This window comes from Orcinus orca, chromosome 12 (assembly GCF_937001465.1).
Source record: "Orcinus orca chromosome 12, mOrcOrc1.1, whole genome shotgun sequence".
In the NCBI taxonomy this organism is placed as follows: Eukaryota; Metazoa; Chordata; class Mammalia; order Artiodactyla; family Delphinidae; genus Orcinus; species Orcinus orca.
The window spans coordinates 47,404,055-47,425,035 of record NC_064570.1 but is presented as its reverse complement, the minus strand read 5'-3'; the positions used below and the strand labels follow the sequence as shown (position 1 = coordinate 47,425,035).

The 20,981-nt window shown below is 43.1% G+C and overlaps 1 protein-coding gene across 6 annotated transcripts in view; it reads right to left on the bottom strand.

Annotated features, from left to right (window-relative positions):
- TRAF3IP2 (TRAF3 interacting protein 2) overlaps positions 1–20,981 on the bottom strand; it is a 40,576-nt gene that overhangs the window by 11,082 nt on the left and 8,513 nt on the right. For 3 of the 6 annotated variants that reach the window (XM_004264715.4, XM_033418637.2, XM_033418636.2), the window contains exons 2-5: positions 17,175–18,008; positions 6,328–6,520; positions 2,838–3,016; positions 720–808 (exon numbers count right to left, since the gene is read on the bottom strand). In XM_004264715.4, coding sequence (XP_004264763.1) covers positions 720–808; positions 2,838–3,016; positions 6,328–6,520; positions 17,175–18,000 — 1,287 coding nt within the window. In that variant the 5' untranslated portion in view covers positions 18,001–18,008. Of the gene's footprint in view, positions 1–719; positions 809–2,837; positions 3,017–6,327; positions 6,521–17,174; positions 18,009–18,740; positions 18,894–20,981 lie in introns of those variants that run through there. The other 3 variants (XM_033418634.2, XM_033418635.2, XM_033418639.2) reach the window with 3 other exon arrangements.

Genomic DNA, 20,981 nt, shown 5'->3' with positions numbered 1-20,981 from the left:
TGTGGTTCTCTATTTATCCTAAGGAAAACTTACATGGGTTTAAGCTGAGCTTTTTCAAAGCACTGCAGGGGACTTGAAGAGCATGTGCTTCCTGAGATTTCTTAGGCTAAGATCACAGTGAACAGCAGGGCTGGGGCGTCTACCTTCCTGAACTAGCCTAGACCAGCCGAGAACCTGGCCAGGTACCTCCCTGTCCAGAAGCATTGCTGCTGCAGCAAAGTGTGGATGGACCAGCAGCTTCCCACAGCGGGGCCCCCAGGCTGCAGGGGCCTCCACTGCAGACCTCACGACCCAGTGCAGAACGAAAGGACCTTGTAAGATGAGTAGGTGACCTGGTGAAGCCTGCAGCCTCCTGTACCACAGGAAGCATAACCAAAGCAGGCATGATTGGTGAGGATGGGCAAAGATGCCAAGTGCAGCGAGAGCCCGGCGTTTTCCTCAGACCGGGCACCAGCTCATACGTGCTCAGAGTTTACGCCGTTCTGGCTGTACGGAGGCACTCGGGGTCGCTCAAAAGGCATGCAGGAAAAACATGCTGCAGACTTTGGAGAGTTTAAACTCTAGAAAATAATTACCTAAATCCATAAGCATTTAGTTCATAATCACGTAAATCAAATAACATAGCTTAAAACATCAACAGCTCTTTTTAATTTTTCTTGTTTTTCTTTTCATTATACTCACTTTAACAGTTCAGTCTTCTCTTTGGATAAAATACTTACTGCAGTTTGGAAGCCATTTACCAACAAAAAGTTCACAAATTTCACCACCTCCATGGCCGTGTCCATAGAATAAGTGATAAAGACTTTCCCTAAGAGAGATTTTTCACATTTATTAGAAAATAGTCAAATTATTCTATTCTAAACCACACTTGAAAAGTGTATGCAATGTCTTTTGTCCTTCTAGAATAATGAAGGGAAGCCTCAGGATGGGAGTGGTCTAAGGGCTATGGCTACAGCAGGGTGAACTGCTGTCCTCAGGACATAGATCTGCAGGCCCAAAGGGGCAGGGGGTTCTGTCCAAGGGAATGCAGACTGCTCAGGGTGCATGGAAAGGAGAGAGGGTTCTGGCAGGCTGAGACAAGCAGAGGAGGTCTTCTGAAAAACCACATGATGCGTTAACAAAAAAATCCATCACCCAGAACCTGCGGGGCCTTAAGATCAGGCCACCCCTGGTATATTAGAGACACTTGGCTCTGTGCCCAAAAAATACTCTCACAGCGGGCCAGGAAGTTGAGCCCTGCTAAGGGGCCACCCAGCAGTGTCCTCTTCTGATCTCATGATGCTCTCCGCTGCCCTGAACTTGACAAGAGCAAGAGAGGAGAGGGAGAAAATGGTTCTCCTCCCCCTTCTCCCCTCACTGGTGGGGGAAAGGCCAAGAAGTTGGAGTAGACTAAAGCGCAGCTCAGAAATGTTACTAAGAACTTCAGCAGCTTGAAGGAGAGAGCCCGCCTCTGGCAGGTCCAGCATCATTGACTCCCTTGCTTCTCCCTGAGTCAGCCTAGAGCAGCAGATGGGATTGTGCCCATAAGCCTAACCCAGTCAGGGTGAGAACCAGTGTTTTCCCAGGCTAAAGTCTTGGGTAATTATCTGGCTAGCGTGTTAATGTGGTAGATGAATAATCTCTCTGTATTGGCTTTTAGTCTGGAATCAACTGGCTACATCTCAGGAAGCCCTGGGGCAGAGGGTGGAGAAGAAAGCAGGGATTGGAGAGAACCTACTTATCTACGCTTAGGCTCTTGTTTTTTGAAGCACAGCTCTCAAATGGAAGTATGTTCAACGGTCATGTTGACTCATTTAAGCAGCCAGGCATATTGATAGCACTCTATTTTCTTCTCGACACCTAATATTCAACCAATTCCTCTGTAAGAATTTTAGGACTCCCTTTATAGGTTATGGTAAGATAAATATGGTCTATAAACGGACACCCAGACTATATCCTAACATCTTCCATTCTCCAGAAATGCTCGAAATTTAAATGTGTAAGATTTTAAGAAGATTAAAACAAATTTTTTTTAAAAAAAAAACAACAATGGATCATTGTCATAGAAATCTTTCAGAGCCTTAAATGACCAAAGAGCATCGATTCCCCCAGTTGGAATTAACAAATGCAAAGGGCTTAATTTTAAGTTGGTTCAAAGCAGTGCCTAGATTTGGAAAGGGCTTATTAGAATTCCAGCAAGCACAACAGAATATAACAATTTCACAAGTAGTGCCTGTTTTCTTAAGATTTCTGGAACTTACTGTCCTGACAGACCTTAATACGAGAACATTTTGGTGATATTTCAAAGTGGTTCTGGCTTCAAAATGTGGAAAAAGCATCATCACCTGACACTTAGTCGAATGTTTCTTTAAATAAGAGGCTTAGTTTGCATTTGGTTGTAAAGCAGTATGGAGAATGTGAGACTGCTTTTTCCAAACAAGATTGCTTATTCCTACAGGAAATGACCTCGTTCTTGAAGGCTGCTGCTAATTTATGGTGAGACGCTAGATCCCTGGCCAATACCACATGGACATCTAATCAATCTATCCAGGGACAAGTCCACTTAAGAGCATCATTTAGAAGAGGGAAAAAGCGTGGGGGTCATTTGTTGTGGGAGTACATGTTGAAGAAAAAGCTAGTCGTTAAGCACTTTGTGAGTATTGCAGGTAGTGTCAGAATCACTACAAACAGTCCTACAAAATGCTGGTTACTTTTTTAACAAAAAGGAAAAAAGGAAATTTCATTTCACTGTGTAGTATGTGAGAGATATCCAAGATTATGGATGAATAATCATCAAGTACTCTTAAAGTATAAGACCTGACAAGAAGAAGGAAAAAACAACATCGCAAACAACTTACGCAGTTCTTCTGGCAAATTGCTTGTTTTCAGAGTTCCTCTGACTGGAGGGTTACTTGGGGGTCTAGGGATAGCAGCTGGGGATGGAGTCTGGGGACCCTCCGGTCTCAACTCTGCAGGACACTCCAAGGACCCCTCAGGAGCACCAGCTCTATGAGGTGGCTGGTTATAAAGCCGGGCCCTGGAAAGGAATACATTCACAGTAAATGTTCATGTTTTATAAACACAAACCTAGGGGGACAGAAAGCCTTTAATGACTATGGGAAATACCAGTGAGCTCTCTCTCTCCTCTGCCTCCATTTCTTTCCTGACCCAGAAGGACAGAGTTTTTTTCTGCAGAGATTTTGGTCAATGAGCAATTTGGGGGGCTGCCATTTATAAGGGCCTGTGCTAGGGGTCAAAGAGGGAAGCAGGATTTGATTTCTCAATTTAAGGACTGTCTAATGGGGAAGATAAGTCTCAGGTACAGTTCAGACAAGATCACCAAGAAAACAAAGTAATACAATGGGTGACATACAAGGTTTGGTGTTTAGGCATTCTGATAAAAAGACAACTTTTAGCTCACAATAGATAACATTTAATTATATCTCAAAAGATAGAAAAGACCATGTAGGTTTAAAAGTATCTATGTTAATATACGAATGAAAATCTGATTTTGAAGACCCTTTAAAGAGGTTTGTACCATATCATTATATGGCATCTTTATTATTATTTTGGTCACCAAAATATTCCCATGAACAGTCTGCTGAGAGGAACAACCAGATGCACTTGTGTGAGATTTGGAAGGTAGATGGAAATGGAGGCCATGCTTCTGCCACTTCTGTGGTTTCTGTTGTTCAGGGCTGTCTGTCATGAGGTGCCGAGTTCATCAGGAGGCATCCCAGTGTCCCGTTACAGCTTCACAGTGTCAAGGGCAGGGCATGGGCATCCGTGTTTTTGCCAGTGCAGACCTAGCAGGAACAAAATGTTTCCAGTAGCTGAGGTGGTGGCAACTTCTGGATTCTGGAGTGTGCTGTGGCAGCATGGCCTAGAATGGAGGGCTCCGCGGTGGCTTTCTGACCCTCCGCCTCTCTGACCATGCCAGAGGAAGCAGCCTCTCTGGTCTCCTGTTCTGTGACTTTGCTCTGGGATCATTCCTGGAAGCCCAGCCTAAAACTCGCTCCTCCAACCTCCAACAATGTTGTAAGTACCCAATTCCCTATATTAAATCCCTTCTGTTTACAATAGCTAGAGTTGCTTCTGTTTTCTGTAACTGAATTCTAACTGATATGGAGACTAAAACTGTGTCTGTAATGTTTTATTTCTTCAAAAAAATATGAAGTAAATGTGGCATTGTTAACATTTTAAAAAACGTAGGTAGTGGGAACAGGAATGTTTGTTATTTGTTATGTTTGAAATTGTTTTATATTCTAAATTTTACAAAAGTTTTGAATATAAAATCTGTGTGTATATGCCTAGATTGTTGCTTATGATTTCATATTTTTACCCGAGAGTATTAAAAAAATTCTGAAAGTCCTATGTAACAAGATTTAAAATAAAATTATACAGAATCTCAACTATATTATATTTCTAATTGTGAATGCTTGAGGAAGTTATTTTTATTTTATATTAATGTAGAAAAAAATTTTTTACGAAATATGCCTTCATCTAATGGGGATCCAGTTCCATATTCTTTTTGCATTAAATGCCTTTGTACCCAAAGTTGCTTAGTTGTTATAAAAGACGGTTGCTTACTTGACAAAGCAAAGGCCTTGATAATATTCAAAAACTTTCATATAAAACAATATTCATGGAGAGTAATGACAGAGTAAATTTTCTGTATTAAGGTTCTCTTTCAAAAGACCAGTAAGAGGAGAATTAGCTTCATTACCTGTACTTATTTTTCATTATCTTAAAATGATAAAATAAATCCAAGGAGACCATAGCAGGCTTAAATTGATGTTACAAAAGCGGTTACTCTGTACTACATTTGCTATTCTTCTGCATATCTAAAATTATTTCAAAATAAAAGTTTAATTTAAAAATTACTATTGCCTCTCCTATTCAACAGTAAACATAAAGATGCTTAAATTTTGTTTGTTTTCTTGGAATTTTAGATATTTTTTCTGCAAGAGTGCTTATCTGGCTGTAAATCATTACTTAATTCCATTATATAAATTCCATGCAATTTTGTTTTTAAAAAAATAAGGCATCTGTCTGCAAAGAAAATCTGAGGGCTTGTCAGCTTTTGAATGAAGAGGAAAGGCAGATGTGCCTTATCTGCCATTGTAAATAGAGTGGGCTTTTTTCTTTCAATAAACTTTTTGATCTGATTAGCGATTTCTCTATTTCTGAAAAAAACTGCTTTAATAGGACCTTCATATCTCATTCCGTTCTCAAAACAGAATATAGATTTACTCTGAGTGGTATATAAATGTCGTGCTTGAGCAAGAGCAAACATTTTATCTACTCTCTTTCCAATTTTGTCATCGATTAGGAAGCTCCATTTACATGAGTTGTTCCTGTATGTTTTAGATCTATAAATTAAGAGAAAAGGAAAACTTGAAGAGTCAAAAGAAAACAATGGGGCTTCCCTGGTGGTGCAGTGGTTAAGAATCTGCCTGCCAATGCAGGGGACACGGGTTTGAGCCCTGGTTGGGAAGATCCCACATCCCGCGGAGCAACTAAGCCCAGTGCCACAACTACTGAGCCTGCGCTCTAGAACCCACGAGCCACAACTACTGAGCCTGCACGCCTAGAGCCCTTCTCCACAACAAGAGAAGTCACTGCAATGAGAAGCCCGAGCACCGCAACGAAGAGTAGCCCCCGCTCGCCGCAACTAGAGAAAGCCCGCAGGCAGCAACGAAGACCCATCACAGCCAAAAACAAATAAATAAATAAATTTACAAAAAAAAAAGAACAATGAAGAGAAAAGTGATTAAAGGATTAGACAATTAAACAATTAAAGTCAAGAAAAACCAAAACTGTTTTTCTGGAAGAAGTATCGGAAAGACCTAATAATGGTGTTCAACATGTGTGAATTCTTTTATTACAAAAGAAAATAACAGGTTATGTTAAATTTCTATTAAGAACGAATTGAATTTAAAATTTCAAAGTAAGAAATGGTCTTAAACAGGTGTAGAAACTAAGGATATAAAAAAGAACTTCATAGCTTTGGAAGTCAGCCATAGTAAAAATAAAAAACTATTTCGTGGGCTAAAAGGCCAGGGGATCTGAAAGTAAAAGAAGCAGGTGTGACTTAGCATCTTAAGAGCCTTTCCTTCAAGAGCATTTTGACTAGTCACCAGTGGCTTTATGTGTCTGGTAAAGAGATTCTCATCAACCAGTTTCCCTTTCCTCCTGACCTGAAAAGTCTAGGTGGGGTGTTCCAGTGTGGGACTTGGTCAGCAGCCTGGGTAGCAAACCAACAGAGAGTTTAGATACATTTTGATTGCATCGGCATCATTCTTTTTCATGTTAGAACTGTTTGAAATTTGGCCCCATCGTACTTACTGATACCTCAGGAGCCCTAGGGAGGAGGAGTCTCTTTGTGGAGGCCTCTCCTCTTGGTCCCAGGGGCTGGGATAGTTCAGGACGACCTTCTGCACAGGGTGCAGGCCTCTCACACTGGCTCCAGGTGGGGCCTGCCCAGGTAGAGCCGGCTGGATCACTTGCTGGTAGGCTGTTCGAGGGTAGTCGTGGCCATCTGCAGGTAAAGACAGCAAAGAAAACAGGGAAGGCTGACCCTAGCTCCTTTGTGTGAAAGGAGAGGTAAGCTCGGTGCACATTTCTGTCTTGATACCAACTGAGGGGTCCAGATAACGTTTACCGCCTCTAAGATGTTTGCCGTATTTCTGTACTATTATTTACTTGATTGCTTTCATGAAATTGAGTCATTGTTTTTATTTTTTTCCTAAATAAAAACATCTGTGAAATCATGAGTTTGGTGTTCTAATTGGAAAGTACAAAGCTCCACATAGGCCCCTATTTAAATAAGATGCTTAAAATAATCCAAACTGAGCCTATTCCAGCTGCCTGGCTGGTAAAGACCAGGACTTGGAGGGCATCTCTAAGAATGGGGAGGTAGGACCACAGAGACCCCTTTGGTCTAGGACAAGATATACTGCCCAGGTTTTGCTGTTACAGCTTTCCTGGGGCAGGTGAGATACATCCCAAGGGACCCAGATCACCACTATTCCTACCATAATTCCCCAAGTTTTTAGAACCCAAGGCTAGGAGAAATTATCCTCAGGATAGATACAGAATCACTACTTTCTCTTTTCGTTCCCTGGACACACACACACACACACACACACACACACACACACACACACGCCAATCCCTCAAGAAGAAGTAAATGAATGAAAACTTGGCTCATACCTCTGGGAAGTAACCAACCAGTTGGCAACACCTCCCAACTTTCTCAGTCCTCTGTTGCTAAAGGCTATGTGCACCTGGGGCCAGGGCAGTTAGAAGAGGGCAGTCTCAGAGCAAAGCCAGGCCTGGCAGTGATTTATATGAATTTGTAACCTAGGAGAAAGTTGGTCCCAGCCAGGCCCAGGAGTAGCAGAGTCCCAAAGGAAGAAGGGCAACCTGCCTGACCAGGTGAGAGAAGAGAAGTGAAGGTCAGAGGAGGGATGCAAGGGAACCCAGGAAGGGTGGGAGAGGAAGGCTCTGGGGGAACTGTCCGGGCCCAAAGGGGCTCAGGTGTGGGAAATCTGAGAGCTCTGATATATCTTAGGGGTGGGCCTAGCTTGGAGAGGGACTGGAGAGAGCCAAGTGGATAACCCTGCAAAATGAACCATGAGCACATCCTGGTAATCCAAGCATTGCCACCTCTGCCCAAGTAAGAACTTGGAGGATGGAGGAGGCATAGCTAGTTAGGGCAAGAAAGAACCTTGGTTTTCAAAAGATATTTATTGGTCTTTATTCTTTTTCTGATTATATAAATAATAACCAATTTGCCTGCTGTGTAGGTAGGATACATGCCGGGATGTAAAGTGAAATAAAACTAGGAAGTGAGCAAGAAAGTAACAGATAAAGAAGGTTGGAACCAGAATGTGGAGAGCGAGAATGTGGTTAAGAACTTTATGCCTAGTTTGGTAAGTAGTCAGGAACCACTGAAGTTTTCATGGGAACATCTAGGGGACTATTGGCCTCAAGTACAGAAGACAAATAATATGTGTATTCACTTCACTAGTGTGGCCCCACTGTCTGGACTCAGGAAACTTGGCTGACTGACCCTGTGCCCAAGCCAGTCTCTCAAGCATGGTCAGAATCCCTGGATTTAGTCTATTGTCTGCTCTGACCTGTGACATCAGCTAGGTCCTTCCTGTCCTGCTTCCTTTGGCAAAACTGACCACACCCCTCTTAACCCAGGTTGTCTCCTGGCCCTGACCGTGACCCTTGCCCTGCTATTGCTTAGGCCTGATTATGATATTAGGGGCTTAAGGAAAGGGAGGAGGATAAAAGGATCTGACTGGGTCTATCCCAGCCCCTTGGCTGATAAAGACCTGGACATGGAAGGCATCTCTAAGAATGGGAAGACAGGACCACAGAGCCCCCTATGGTCTAGAACAAGATAGACCACTGAGGTTTTGTCTTTACAGCCTTCCTGGGGCAGGTCAGACACATTGCAAGGGGTCCAGCTCACCAGCTGGAGTTCCAGGGCTACAGGGCTGGTCTCTCCTGCTGCTGTTTTCCCTAGCTGGAACAGGGTTAAAAAGTGCCACTGCTATCAGGTCACTAGGCCAGCCATGTTTTTAGGTGAGTCTTGTATGACTGGACCATTTACAAACCAGCTATAGGTACAACCCTCCAGAGATTTCCCACTGCATTTAAAATCCACCTTGCAGGATCGGGTCTCTGCCCTTCTGGATTTTACCTCCTACTATACTCTGCTCACCAAGCCCCAGCTATCCTGGCTGTCTTTCTTCTTCTTGAACGCCCCAAGCTAGTACCCCACCTCTGGGACCCTGAGTCTGCCATCTGCTCTGCCCAGACTGTTTTGCCCTGTGTCTTTACAGATCAACATCTCGACATTCAGGGTTCAGCTCAGATATCACCTGTTCACCAGTGAATTCATCTGTTCAAATCCTTTCTCCCTATTTTATTTTCTTCCTAGTGCTCATCATGTTTGTATAAGTAAGCAAGACCCTTACTTGTCAACTTCTTACCTGCCTTCCCTACGAGACTCTAAGCTCTGTGAAAGCATGAACTGTGTCTGTTTGCCACCACATCTCCAGGCACAGTGCCGACACCCAGGGGATGCTCAATAAATGAATGAATGAAGACTGAAGAGTTACAAAGCCAACTTCACACACGCACACAAGCGAAGCCATGGAGCACTGCACAGTCTGCCTGCTAGGTCTTGGGTCTTCTAGACTGTCTATGTCTCATCTGCTCTCCATCTGCGGTATTTTTCAGTGTCTCCTCTGGAAGTAGGAAGAAGGAAGACAAGGAGAAGAGGAGCAACGTTGCCAGTGGCCTTGAAAGTTTTTAATGCTTAGAGCCATTCTTGTTTCCCATATCCATTAAAAAGTGGCTAATAAGGTTTTATTTGCTTTAAAAGGACTACCAAGCTCTAATCATAGGGTTTATTTCTTTTCCAGAAGGTGGATGTTAGTGCTGTTAATCAAAAGCCTTTGAATCAAGGACATATGATTTCTAACAGATTATTCCTCACACAACAGGTTTTTGTCTCATAGCAACTAATCATATCATTAAAATCACTAAGGCATGTGGGCTAAGTGTTTGATTAGCTGTAAATCTCATTTCTGAAATGGCCACCTGTGATAAAAACTTACACTGCTTTGTGTGAGCAGATGAAAATGATCCACCTCATCTATTTTTGAAATTAGGGTACTGACAATAGAGTTCTCTATGCTGTCCTTTGATTGTTAAAGCAAAGAAATATTGAATATCAGAGGGTCAATCAAAAATAAGATTTCCTTTTTTTTAAAATAAATTTATTTTATTTATTTACTTTTGGCTGCATTGGATCTTCGTTGCTGTGCGTGGGCTTTCTCTAGTTGCTGCGAGTGGGACTACTCTTCGATGCGGTGCGTGGGCTTCTCATTGCGGTGGCTTCTCTTGTTGTGGAGCACGGGCTCTAGGCTTGCGGGCTTCTGTAGTTGTGGCACGAGGGCTCAGTAGTTGTGGTGCACGGGCTTAGTTGCTCCACGGGATGTGGGATCTTCCTGGACCAGGGCTTGAACCCGTGGTTCTTAACCACTGTGCCACCGGGGAAACCCAAGGTTTCCTTTTTGTAAGTGGAACTTGACTGGTTTTGTCTGGAATTTGGCTGGTTGTGTGGAAAAGTTGTGAAATAAAATCTGTAGTTGTTGGGTAAATGAATGTCTTTTCATTGCTCAAATTTTGATAGTTTTGTTCCACTATTTTGACCAAGGCTTGCTAGTTTAGCTGGGTACTATATATATAATGGCTAACATTTATCGAGTACTTGTTACATGCCAAGTACTGTTCTAAGTTCCTTATTCAGGATTATAGAGTTCAATTTTTTGTTTTCCTAAAGAAGTTTAACTTAGAAAAAAATCCAAATTCCTTACCACAGTCCTTGCCTCCTTCATTTTCTAGCATATCATTCTCTCCCTGCTCACCCTGCTCCAGCCCCACTCACTTGCTTTTGGTACATTAACTACACCAAACTCCTTGCTTCCTGGACCTTCTTTTCCTTTGGATTTCAGCTCACATGTGTCCTACTCAAAGAGGCCTCCTCTCACCATCCTGTCTATTAATGTCTGTTCTAACACCTGGCTATTTCCTTTATAACACATACACTTTGTTATTTTGTTTGCCCATTTCTTCTTATCTATAGACTTATCTCCAGTAGACTGTGAACTCCACAAAGGCAGGACCATGTGTGTTGTATTCACCCCTGCACACCCAGTGCCTAGCAGAGAACTGGGCAAATATTTGTTGAATAAGTTGATAAATGAATGAACAAGGTCTGTTTCCAAATCTCATTGACCTCCTTTCTTTCCTCTGCTCTCCCATTAGACAAGTAAAGATGGCCTTTCCAAGGCTCGATATCACAAAGTCTCTACTCATGATTAGGGAATCACTCCTTTTCCCAGGAAGTAGGGAACAGATTTCTTTTTGTTCATTCAACAAATATTATTGAACCTTTATGGCTAGGCAGGCGGTGAATAGAAATAAATAGGTTATAGTTCTCCTTAGTAGCTCAAAATAAATGGAGTGAGAAAGAGGAAATCTGTGTGTCTATGGATGTTTGTTTGGAAACACAAACCCACACTCAGTGCGTAAGAGAGGTGTGCAAGCCAGCAGCCAGCTACGTGGTAGACTTAAGAATCACTGCCTAAAATATCTCCCCCAATGACTTGTCCTCATGCCTAAAATTCCATCAAGAGAGTGCATTCTGTAGAATGTGACAGACAAGTGATTTGTTAGCACAGTAACTCCTAGATTCTGACGCAGTGTTAATCACAAAACAAAAATACAAATCTTGCACATCATGAATAGGTGCCCAGAACTGTATGTTTCTTGTCAATCTTATGATCCTCCTGGCCTGGGTACACATGGTCTTCGTGTTACTGGGCTTTGACCACTTGGAATTTGTAAACCAAATCCTAAACGAGGCTTTCCACTTCTCAGTCAAAACATTCAACATTTTTCTTCCTTATTAAGAATGGTATTAAAAGAATTTATGAGAGAGAAAATAAAACCTGATTTTCAAGTTGTCAAAAGACATGATGATATAACGCAATCACTTTAGCCAGGAAAACAAAAGGGCCCGCATAAACTGTTACAGGAACTCTCACAGCTGTAAACAGCTGTAGTTCCTGAAAGGCAACGCCTTTCTTTCTCATCTCTTCCACTTGGTTTGTTTTTTCCTTACTTTTAATTGTGCATGCATTCTAGCATACAAATAATCACTCCTTGGGGTCCATATGAGCAATAGTAGGCATGTGCCCACAGGTTTATTTTATTCAGTCTCCTTGGTAGAGAAAGCAAGAATTTTACAGTAAAATGAGTCTTTTAGACTTAATACATTCTTTTCTCCCAATTTATTTGCGTCATGGGTTTTATTTGATTGCATAGCCATGATCTCCAGTCTGGTGACCTTCAGTGGAAGGATTTTGAGGCAGTAAGAGGCTGACTTCTCCCGGGGGTGGGGGGAGGAAAGAAACAGTCTTTTCCCACTTCTTGTTTTCACCTGCTTTGATAACTTTTTTTTTTTTTGACATGAAAGGGGTGACCAGTAACCATTTTTTCTTTAACTTGCAAAGGCTAAGGTATGCCATTTGCATGGTGATCATTATTTATTTATATTTTCATTAATGGATGAGGAAGTAATACTCTTCTAAAGCCGAGTAGAACCACGTAGCCATGGTTTCCAACTGCACGAGCATCACTTAGATGAACAGCTCTTTTGAAGTGGTTTTGTTGGCAACTAAATGCAGTTACAGCCCTGACATGAAACTAAGCATTTATACACCTGCTTTGAATGCTTAAAATCTGTGCCAGCGAGAGGGATCTAGAAGTAGAGGGGTACTTTACAGGATCCATTTAGATAATAACAATAATAACTAAGAGCTGCTAGTTATTGAGGGCTTACTACAAGCCAGCCACTTTCCTAGTGTCTTTAATACATTATCTCATTTAATCCTCACAGCAACCTTCCTGGGAGCCATTGCTATTGGAGGCTTCATAAATATTTTGGGCTTGCACTGCCCTGAAGAGAAACTGTAAGCACTGAATTTCCCTGACAAACACAGCCTGACCCTGACCCTCTTCCCTGTGATAATGCCCCTGGGAACTAGGACCAAGGCACATGCAGGGTGGATTAGGCTGAGCCCACCTGTACACTCTCATTTCCCCTTACTTTTCTTTTTTTCTTTTTAACTTTTACTTATTTTTTAAAATTACTTATTTATTTATTTATGGCTGTGTTGGGCCTTCGTTGCTGCGCACTGGCTTTCTCTAGTTGCAGCTAGCGGGGCTACTCTTCGTAGCGGTGTGTGGGCTTCTCATTGCGGTGGCTTCTCTTGTTGTGGAGCACGGGCTCTAGGCTCGCGGGCTTCAGTAGTTGTGGCTCGTGGGCTCAGTAGTTGTGGCACATGGCCTCAGTAGTTGTGGCTCACGGGCTCTAGAGCACAGGCTCAGTAGTTGTGGTGCACGGGCTTAGCTGCTCCGCAGCACGTGGGATCTTCCCGGACCAGGGCTCAAACCCGTGTCCCCTGCATTGGCAGGCAGATTCTTTTTTTTTTTTTTAGCAGGCAGACTCTTAACCACTGTACCACCAGGGAAGTCCCTTTACTTATTTTTTAAATTATAAAAGTAATGCCTGTCTGCTCTAACAAATTCAACAAAAATATGTAGAGTTAGAAGAAAACTCTCCCTGTCTCTTCCTAATTCCTTGTTCCCCTTTCCCCATGATCACAGTTAACAGTTGGGGCCATCTTACACACTTTTTAATGGAGTCTTTAACATATATAATTAAAAAAAATAACATGTATGGGATCAACACTTCATGCTTCTCCCTTAACCTTTTTTATGTCAGAGTGTGTATTTTAGTCTATGTAACAGGGACCTAGTAGTCTATGGTATAAATAAATCACAACTTATTTATAATAATGTATATTCTTTATAACATAATTTGATAATTATTTATAATTTACTAATTTATAATTATTTACTATAATCTGTCCCCTTATTGATAGGCATTTTACTGTTTTTATTCTTACTCTAATACAATGCTTTAATAAACATCCTCATTCAGGTATTTCTATGTGTTCATTTAATGTGTCTATAGGACAGATTCCTACAAGTGAGACTGCTGGACCAAAGAGGACACATTTAAAATTTTGATAGTGAAATTGTCTCTTGGAAGACTGTACCAGTTTATAATCCTATCAAGAGGAGATGGGGAAGTTCATTTCCCCATAAACCCACTAACACTAGATGTTGTCCCAGGGTTTTTTTGGTTTTTTTTGTTTTGGTTTTTTTGTTTTGGTTTTTTTGTTTTTGTGCACCTGATTGGGAAAAATACATCTTTAAAAATTTTGCATTTCTCAAATTCAGTAATATTAAGCTTGGTTTCATATGCTTATTGGCTGCTTATACGTGTTCTGTGAATTATTCCTTTCTCCTGTCCAAGTTCTCTCCTCTCTGCCTTTCATCACTTATCTTCACTCCCAGGATCCTAGGCTCCCCTTCCTCCCCGACTTCAAGAGAAGGAAATAATATAGAGAGCAAGGGGAGGGGATCTGATGAGAGAAAGCAAGTGTTAAGAGACTAAAAGTATTCCCAGTGGGAGTGTTTGCATTTTAACAGAGCCTGCCCAAAGAGGGCAATGCTTACCTCCAAAGACTAGATTGCTAACGATGCCATTTCAGGGTTCAACAGGAAAAATATTTTCAAGTGAGAAGATCTTCCTGGAACTCTCCAATCGTGAGTCCATGTTTTCTCTGTCTATCACAATGGGGCTTTCTCCTGTTAGTGGTTAAAGGCAACTGCTTGGGACTTAGTATCACAAAGCCCTTGATGAAGTATTCACACTTCTACATATTAATCTAAGAAACTAATCAGAAATGCAGGTAAAAACTTATGTACATGATATATCATATCATTGCTTTTTGGATTGGAAATTGGAAACTACTTAAAATGTCCAACAACAGAGAATAACTTAAAAACAACTTGATAGATCCATCTGATGAAATAATATGCAGCATTTTTAGGTGATGCTGGAAGAATTACACTGAAATTATTTTAGTTTTATATTAAATATATATGCAAAGAAAAAACCCAGTAAATATGTCAAACCCCAATAAGGAATTATTTTTGGGTGATGGAAACATGGCTTTTGAGCATATTTCAACTTTGAGAGTGAACAAACATTAGTATTATGATCAGAAAAATTATCTTTAAATGCAGATAGTAGAATGTTAAAAAGAAGTATCTTGTGGTATTATTCCCACAAAATTATTCCTTTTTAACCTAGAAATCGTTGAGAAAAAAATGCAGATCCTGACCCTGCCAAGGTTCAATTTTCAGTGAGTGATTCATGCTCAAGGAACTCTGCCACCACACCCATCCTATCCCTGGGTGCTCAAAGTACAAGTGAGGTCCTTGCTTCCCAATCAGCTGACTTCCCAGCATCCCACACCAACACCAGAGCCCCAGTTGTAGACCTCAGGGGCTCTTTCTCCCGAAGCTCCGCTGCTTCCTCATCTCTTAGCCTCACTCTTTTTTTTTTTTTTTTTAACAAATACTTATTGAGCACTTGGCACATGCAGGTATATATATATATTTACTTTTGGCTGCGTTGGGTCTTGGTTGCTGGGTGCGGGCTTTCTCTAGTTGTGGCGAGTGGGGGCTACTCTTTGTTGTGGTGTGCAGGTTTCTCATTGCAGTGGCTTCTCTTGTTGTGGAGCACGGGCTCTAGGCATGTGGGCTTCAGTAGTTGTGGCTCTCGGGCTCTAGAGCGCAGGCTCAGTAGTTGTGGCGCACGGGCTTAGTTGCTCCGCGGCATGTGGGATCTTCCCGGACCAGAGCTTGAATCTGTGTCCCCTGCATTGGCAGGCGGATTCTTAACCACTGTGCCACCAGGGAAGCCCCTCTTAGCCTCACTCTGAACTCACATTCATTATTGCCTGCTTTCTTCCAAGCATCTTCTAAGTTAAATTCCTTTACCTCACTTTTTTTTTTTTAATTATGAATTACTCTGTTGCTCCATTCGCTTTAGGAAGCTTTATTAAGCTTCCTAAAGCTATATTAAATGCACATGTATAAATACATAAATTGTGATTGATTATAGGATGTGTAATTATTTCTATAATTTATTTTAAAGCTAGGCACCAGGTTTGATCAGACTCTTTGGTCAGACCATTTGAACTGCTTTCGATACGGTGTTTTGTTTTGCTAAGAAAAATATTGCACCTCCCAGCCCCATGTTTCATCTGTAAAGCCCTATTGTTATTTTCCAGCAGCGTCTTAGAGAGCTGACATCAAGAATTGTGATGAACCTTTTATCTCAGTCTAAGACTTTATCACTTTCAGAGATGCTTACTGTACTGATACATATTATTTATTCATTCATTCATTCATTCATTCAGAAATAATTTATTGAGAATCTAGTATATGCTGGTCACTGTGTTAAATACTGGAGAATTATGGATTGAAAATACACCTTTTGGGCTTCCCTGGTGGTGCAGTGGTTGAGAGTCCGCCTGCCGATGCAGGGGACATGGGTTCGTGTCCCGGTCTGGGAAGATCCCACGTGCCGCGGAGCGGCTGGGCCCGTGAGCCATGGCCGCTGAGCCTGCGCGTCCGGAGCCTGTGCTCCGCAACGGGAGAGGCCACGGCAGTGGGGGGCCCGCGTACCGTAAAAAAAAAAAAGAAAAAAAAAAGAAAATACACCTTTGCTGAATGTGCAAAAACTTACAGTCTGGAAGGAGAAGTAAACAAGTCCATCAGTAAATGCCATATTGGCATTAGGTGCCCCAACAGGCAGAGTATAAGGAAACAGAGAGCCCAAAGGAGGGACTGATCTGGGGAGACTGCCAGAGGGACACTTGAGCTAAGTCTTAAAAGAGGTATATAGTGATGGTTGTATAACTCTAAATTGAATTGTACACCTAAATGGGGGCAGGGTGAACTTCATAGTGTATAAATTAGATCTCAAAAAAGCAGTTAAAGAGAAAAAGGTATAGAACTGGTTCAAATGTACACGAAGGGGGAAAACATCTTGGGTAGAGAGAAGAGTGTGGGCAAATGCAGGGGGATGTGAAACAGCTCGACAAGTTAGGGGGACTGCCAGTCCTCAAGTGTGGCTAGATGGTAGGGTAGATGTTGATGGTTCAACCTCCAAAGGCCTTTTAGCAATGTAATCACAGGAGCAACTGGATCTTCATGTAATGCATGAATTCAGTCTCAATGACATTCTGGGCACCTTCTGATTTTTTTGACAGAAGGCCCCTTTCTCTGAAAAATCTAAGGTGGAGAAGAAGCATGTAAAGAAGGAAAAACCCAGATGCCCAAGAATTTGGATAACAAACAAGTTTTCTAGAAGTTATTTGAGTCGTCTCCCTGCCTCTCAGCAAGTTTCACTTAAAACTACCCTAGAGAGGAATCTGTTTTATACTTAAAGTTTCCTAGAGAAGCAGGTTCCAAGCGGAACGGGCTTTGGGCCAAGATAAAGCATTATTCTAAAGCCCCTTGCAAATCCAATAACATGCGGAGGGCCCCATAGGAAGCAAAATGTCCTCCCTGCCCTCTGATCTGTCTGTGCTGGTCTAACGATGCAAGACATTGACGTGAGATTCCCATTTACTCGGTTACCCAGCCCAGAATGTCCAGAGGAGGTAAAGCTCACTTACATGGCACCAGGTGATCGGGGCCTCCAGGACAATAGTAGCGATAGTTCCACTGAGCCTGTGGGGAAGGGTTGGGAGGCAGCATCTGTGCACATGCTGGATATCTCTGAGGTTCAAGCTGATGGAACTCCCTGGATCTGAGAGGCCTGGGGAGGTCCTGGGGGTAACACACGGAGGTGAGGGGCAGGGGCCTTTCCAGCTGCCTGATGCCCAGGACGTCCTGGGGCTGTGAATCATAGCCCGTGTCGATCGTACGCAGGTCTGGGGCCGCTCGGTTCCTGTGGATCCGGGCCCGTGGCACCATCTCTTGGCTACTGCCCGGGGGGTCTGCTGAGGCATTAGGTAAACTTTGGTCTGATTTGTCTGAGTCCTGGCCAGTGTCAGGAGAAGCTGCTGAAAGCTGAGATCCCAGCCATTGATTACGTTTTTCCATAAGTGAAAACTGATGCTCCGGGGTGAGGGCTCCAACCACAGACTCAGCCTCAGGCTCGCTGGCTGCAGAGCAGCCCAACGGAAAATCTTTGCCGGGGTCTGGGTGTCTCCTCCAGAAGCTGTCTTCACTCTCTGCCAGGACTTTAGTGCGCAGGCAGGTGACCTGCTGGGACACAGGCTGCCGGTTTGAAAGCTTCAGGGTTGGGTGAGCGTGAGAAAAGTCTCCTGAGGAAGAGTGAAGGGTCTGAGGTGCAGACAAGTTGTTGGGGGCCATGTCCCTTGTATCTGGAGCAGGGAGCTCGGATTCTTCTTCCAGGGAATATTCTGAGAGAGGTTTCAGCAACTGACTTGGGTATGGTTCTGATTCATCAACCTCCACAGGAATGCTTCGGATCATCCTAGTTTCTGGAACAAGAGAAAACATGCCACAGCGTCAGAAGTCAGATCATTTCTTGGAGTCCCCCGCTTTAGGACCTTAAGGGACCTCATTCAAGATGTGGTTTAAATTAACAGTAGAGTGACACCAATGCACTGGCAGAGCCCTGATCACGTAGAAAGTGTTCACTTATCCTCCAGGCAAAGGCACTAAGGCTTATTAAGATATTTTTATCTGGAAGGCGATTCAAAGAATGTGACTGGACCCTTATGTGGTAGAAGTCATACACCAGCAAGGGAAAGACACGGGTGAAAATCAACAGCCAAGTTTTGAGGAAGGAGAAATAATCGGAATGTGGGTTGTTTCATCTGTATTTGGAATCCATGATGAAAGAAATCTCAGTAATGAATGTGGAATGATCTCTAAAATATACTGTTAAGTGATTAAAGAAAAGCAAGGTGCAGACCAATGTGTATACGATGCTGCTATTTGGTGTGAAAAAATAAAGAGAGGGGAATGTGTGTGTGTGTGAGCACAGCTGCTTGCACATGTATAAAACGTGGATGGAGGACACACAAGACACTGGCGCACTGGTTGCCTTTGAGAATGGAGCTAAGCTGGGGGGGGAGGGGGAAAGTTTTTACCTTCTGAAGTTTTAAACTTTTGCCCCCTGTGACTATTGCCCAATTTAAGAAAAAGATTTTTAAAGCCTGAGTTTAAAAAGCACTGGAAAAAAGGTCATAGTGACATTTTCCACTTACAACTATAGGTCATTTGGAGGGCTTAATTCCCTCTTGCACGATGCCTGCATGACCATCTGGCCTGTGATGTAGTAGCTGCACGGACAAGGCTCGCTCAACTAGCCTTTAGCCCACAGAGCAGTTAGCCCACGGTCCAGGTAATATTGGTTTTACCTATAAAAACAGAACTCTCAATCAACATAACGGAATGAGAAAGAAAATTCGCCTCCCCTCATCAGAAGATTGGTTGAGATGATGTCCCACAATGCTTAGGCTCCAGGGGAAGCAAGGAGGCAGGTCACGGAAAAGATGTCACAGGGTGATGACGGGAGGCCTGCAGAAGGCTCCAGAGCAGGGAGAGTGGGAGCGAGGAAGTGAAAAGAAAAATCCTGGCCGCCTGTTCCGTGCAGGCCTCGTACATAGCACACCTCAAGTGCCATACAGGGAGAAGGGGTGGTGCGGGGCGGGGGTGTGTGGATTTTTAAATTCCTATTTTATCCATGTAGAATTTCAACCACGAACACTCACTGAGGGCTTACTGTGCCCAAAGGCACGATGCCCATCAGTTATTGTGCTAAGACAAATTGGAAAATTATGAATTCCCCTTCTCTCGTGCCCAGTACCCAACCCAATGGCAAGAAGACAGCACACATTTTACAATGCTGCCCCAGGGCTTCCCTGGTGGTGCAGTGGTTGAGGGTCCGCCTGCCGATGCAGGGGACGCGGGTTCGTGCCCTGGTCCGGGAAGATCCCACATGCCGCGGAGCGGCTGGGCCCGTGAGCCGTGGCCGCTGAGCCTGTGCGTCCGGAGCCTGTGCTCCGCAAGGGGAGAGGCCACAACAGTGAGAGGCCTGCGTACCGCAAAAAAAAAAAAAAAAAATGCTGCCCCAAAGAGCAGAAGTGGGATCAGTAGTTTCCCACCAAATTTATCTTCCTGGCCTATAGAAAGAGACCTCAATCTGCCCTGCACTCCGTGCCAAATGAATGCCCTCTAACACTTCTCTGACTCTCACTGGGTATCAGACTTACCCATCTGCTGCAAACAACCTTTGTATTATTTTCTGGCACAACAGAAAATTCCCTCAGGCTCCAAGTCCCGGCGGGCCCTCCCTCCTTGCCTTGGTGTCCCCTGCCCCGGGCTGGCTCTTTTCTAGGCTGCTGTCTAGGCTGGGTGTACTTCCTGCCCCTTGACTCTGCAGACGATAGACCTCATCACCTAAATTGCTTAGACCCTGTAAAAACACACAAATTTCAACTGATTTCAATTGATGAGACCTACCCAAAACACACATATTTCAACTACTGAGTATTTTAAAATGTTCACCATTGTTTTCCTTTCTTTCTTACAATTTTTCTATAGCTATGAAATTGGATATGCCATACAACATGCTCTTCAGCCGGTCAGGAAACAGAAGTATTTTCCAAAGCGCTGGCTGAGTGTCGCGTAATCTCCTGCAAGCATCTGTGGGCCCACAGCTGAATGGGGGAGGGGATCGGGGTGGGGGGTCGGGGTAAGAGTGGCAGCCAGTGAGCCAGCCAGCAAGAGAACTGAATGCTGTTAGCTATTTCTTGGTATGCAATTCATATTCATTTTCCACACTTCAGGTACAATTGTTTATATTCTCCCTGGGTCTTCAAATGTGAATACTTTAGAAGTGCTTCCCTAAAAAACTTAAATTAAATCTAAAAAGTTGCAAATTCTCTTCTAGCTGAGGAACCTTCAAGGACTTGGAGGAAGCTAATAAAAAGGGTGACAAATGTGGTCATCTCCGGAGTGCGGTCAGTGACTGGGAATCTGAGGTCCATCCTAGGGTGGGAATTCTAGCGTTGACATTGGTCTGAAAATGAACAGACGGTTCCTCGGATGATAGTGAATAAACCCGGCATGGCAGTGAACAACCTTTCAGGAAAGCTATGGGATTAGTAATCTTTAAAAAACAAAATGAACTCTGATGTTTCAAATTTGTACAAATATTCAAACAGCAAATGATTACTGAACCTTACTATGTGTCCAACTCTGTGCTGTGTACCCCCTCTTCTGAGGCATAAGCTCAGTTAAAATTTTTTTACAAATGGTAATACCTACAAGTGACACAAAACTCAAAAGGTACAAGAGGGTATATTGTGAAAGGTAAACAAAATTATTTCTTAAGACATAAAACATTATTCCTACCTTCAAGTTGCTTGTGATCCAGCTCAAGGAAGACAACTAATACAGGAAATCAAAGGCCCTACCTCAGGGCCTTTGCACTTGCTGTGCCT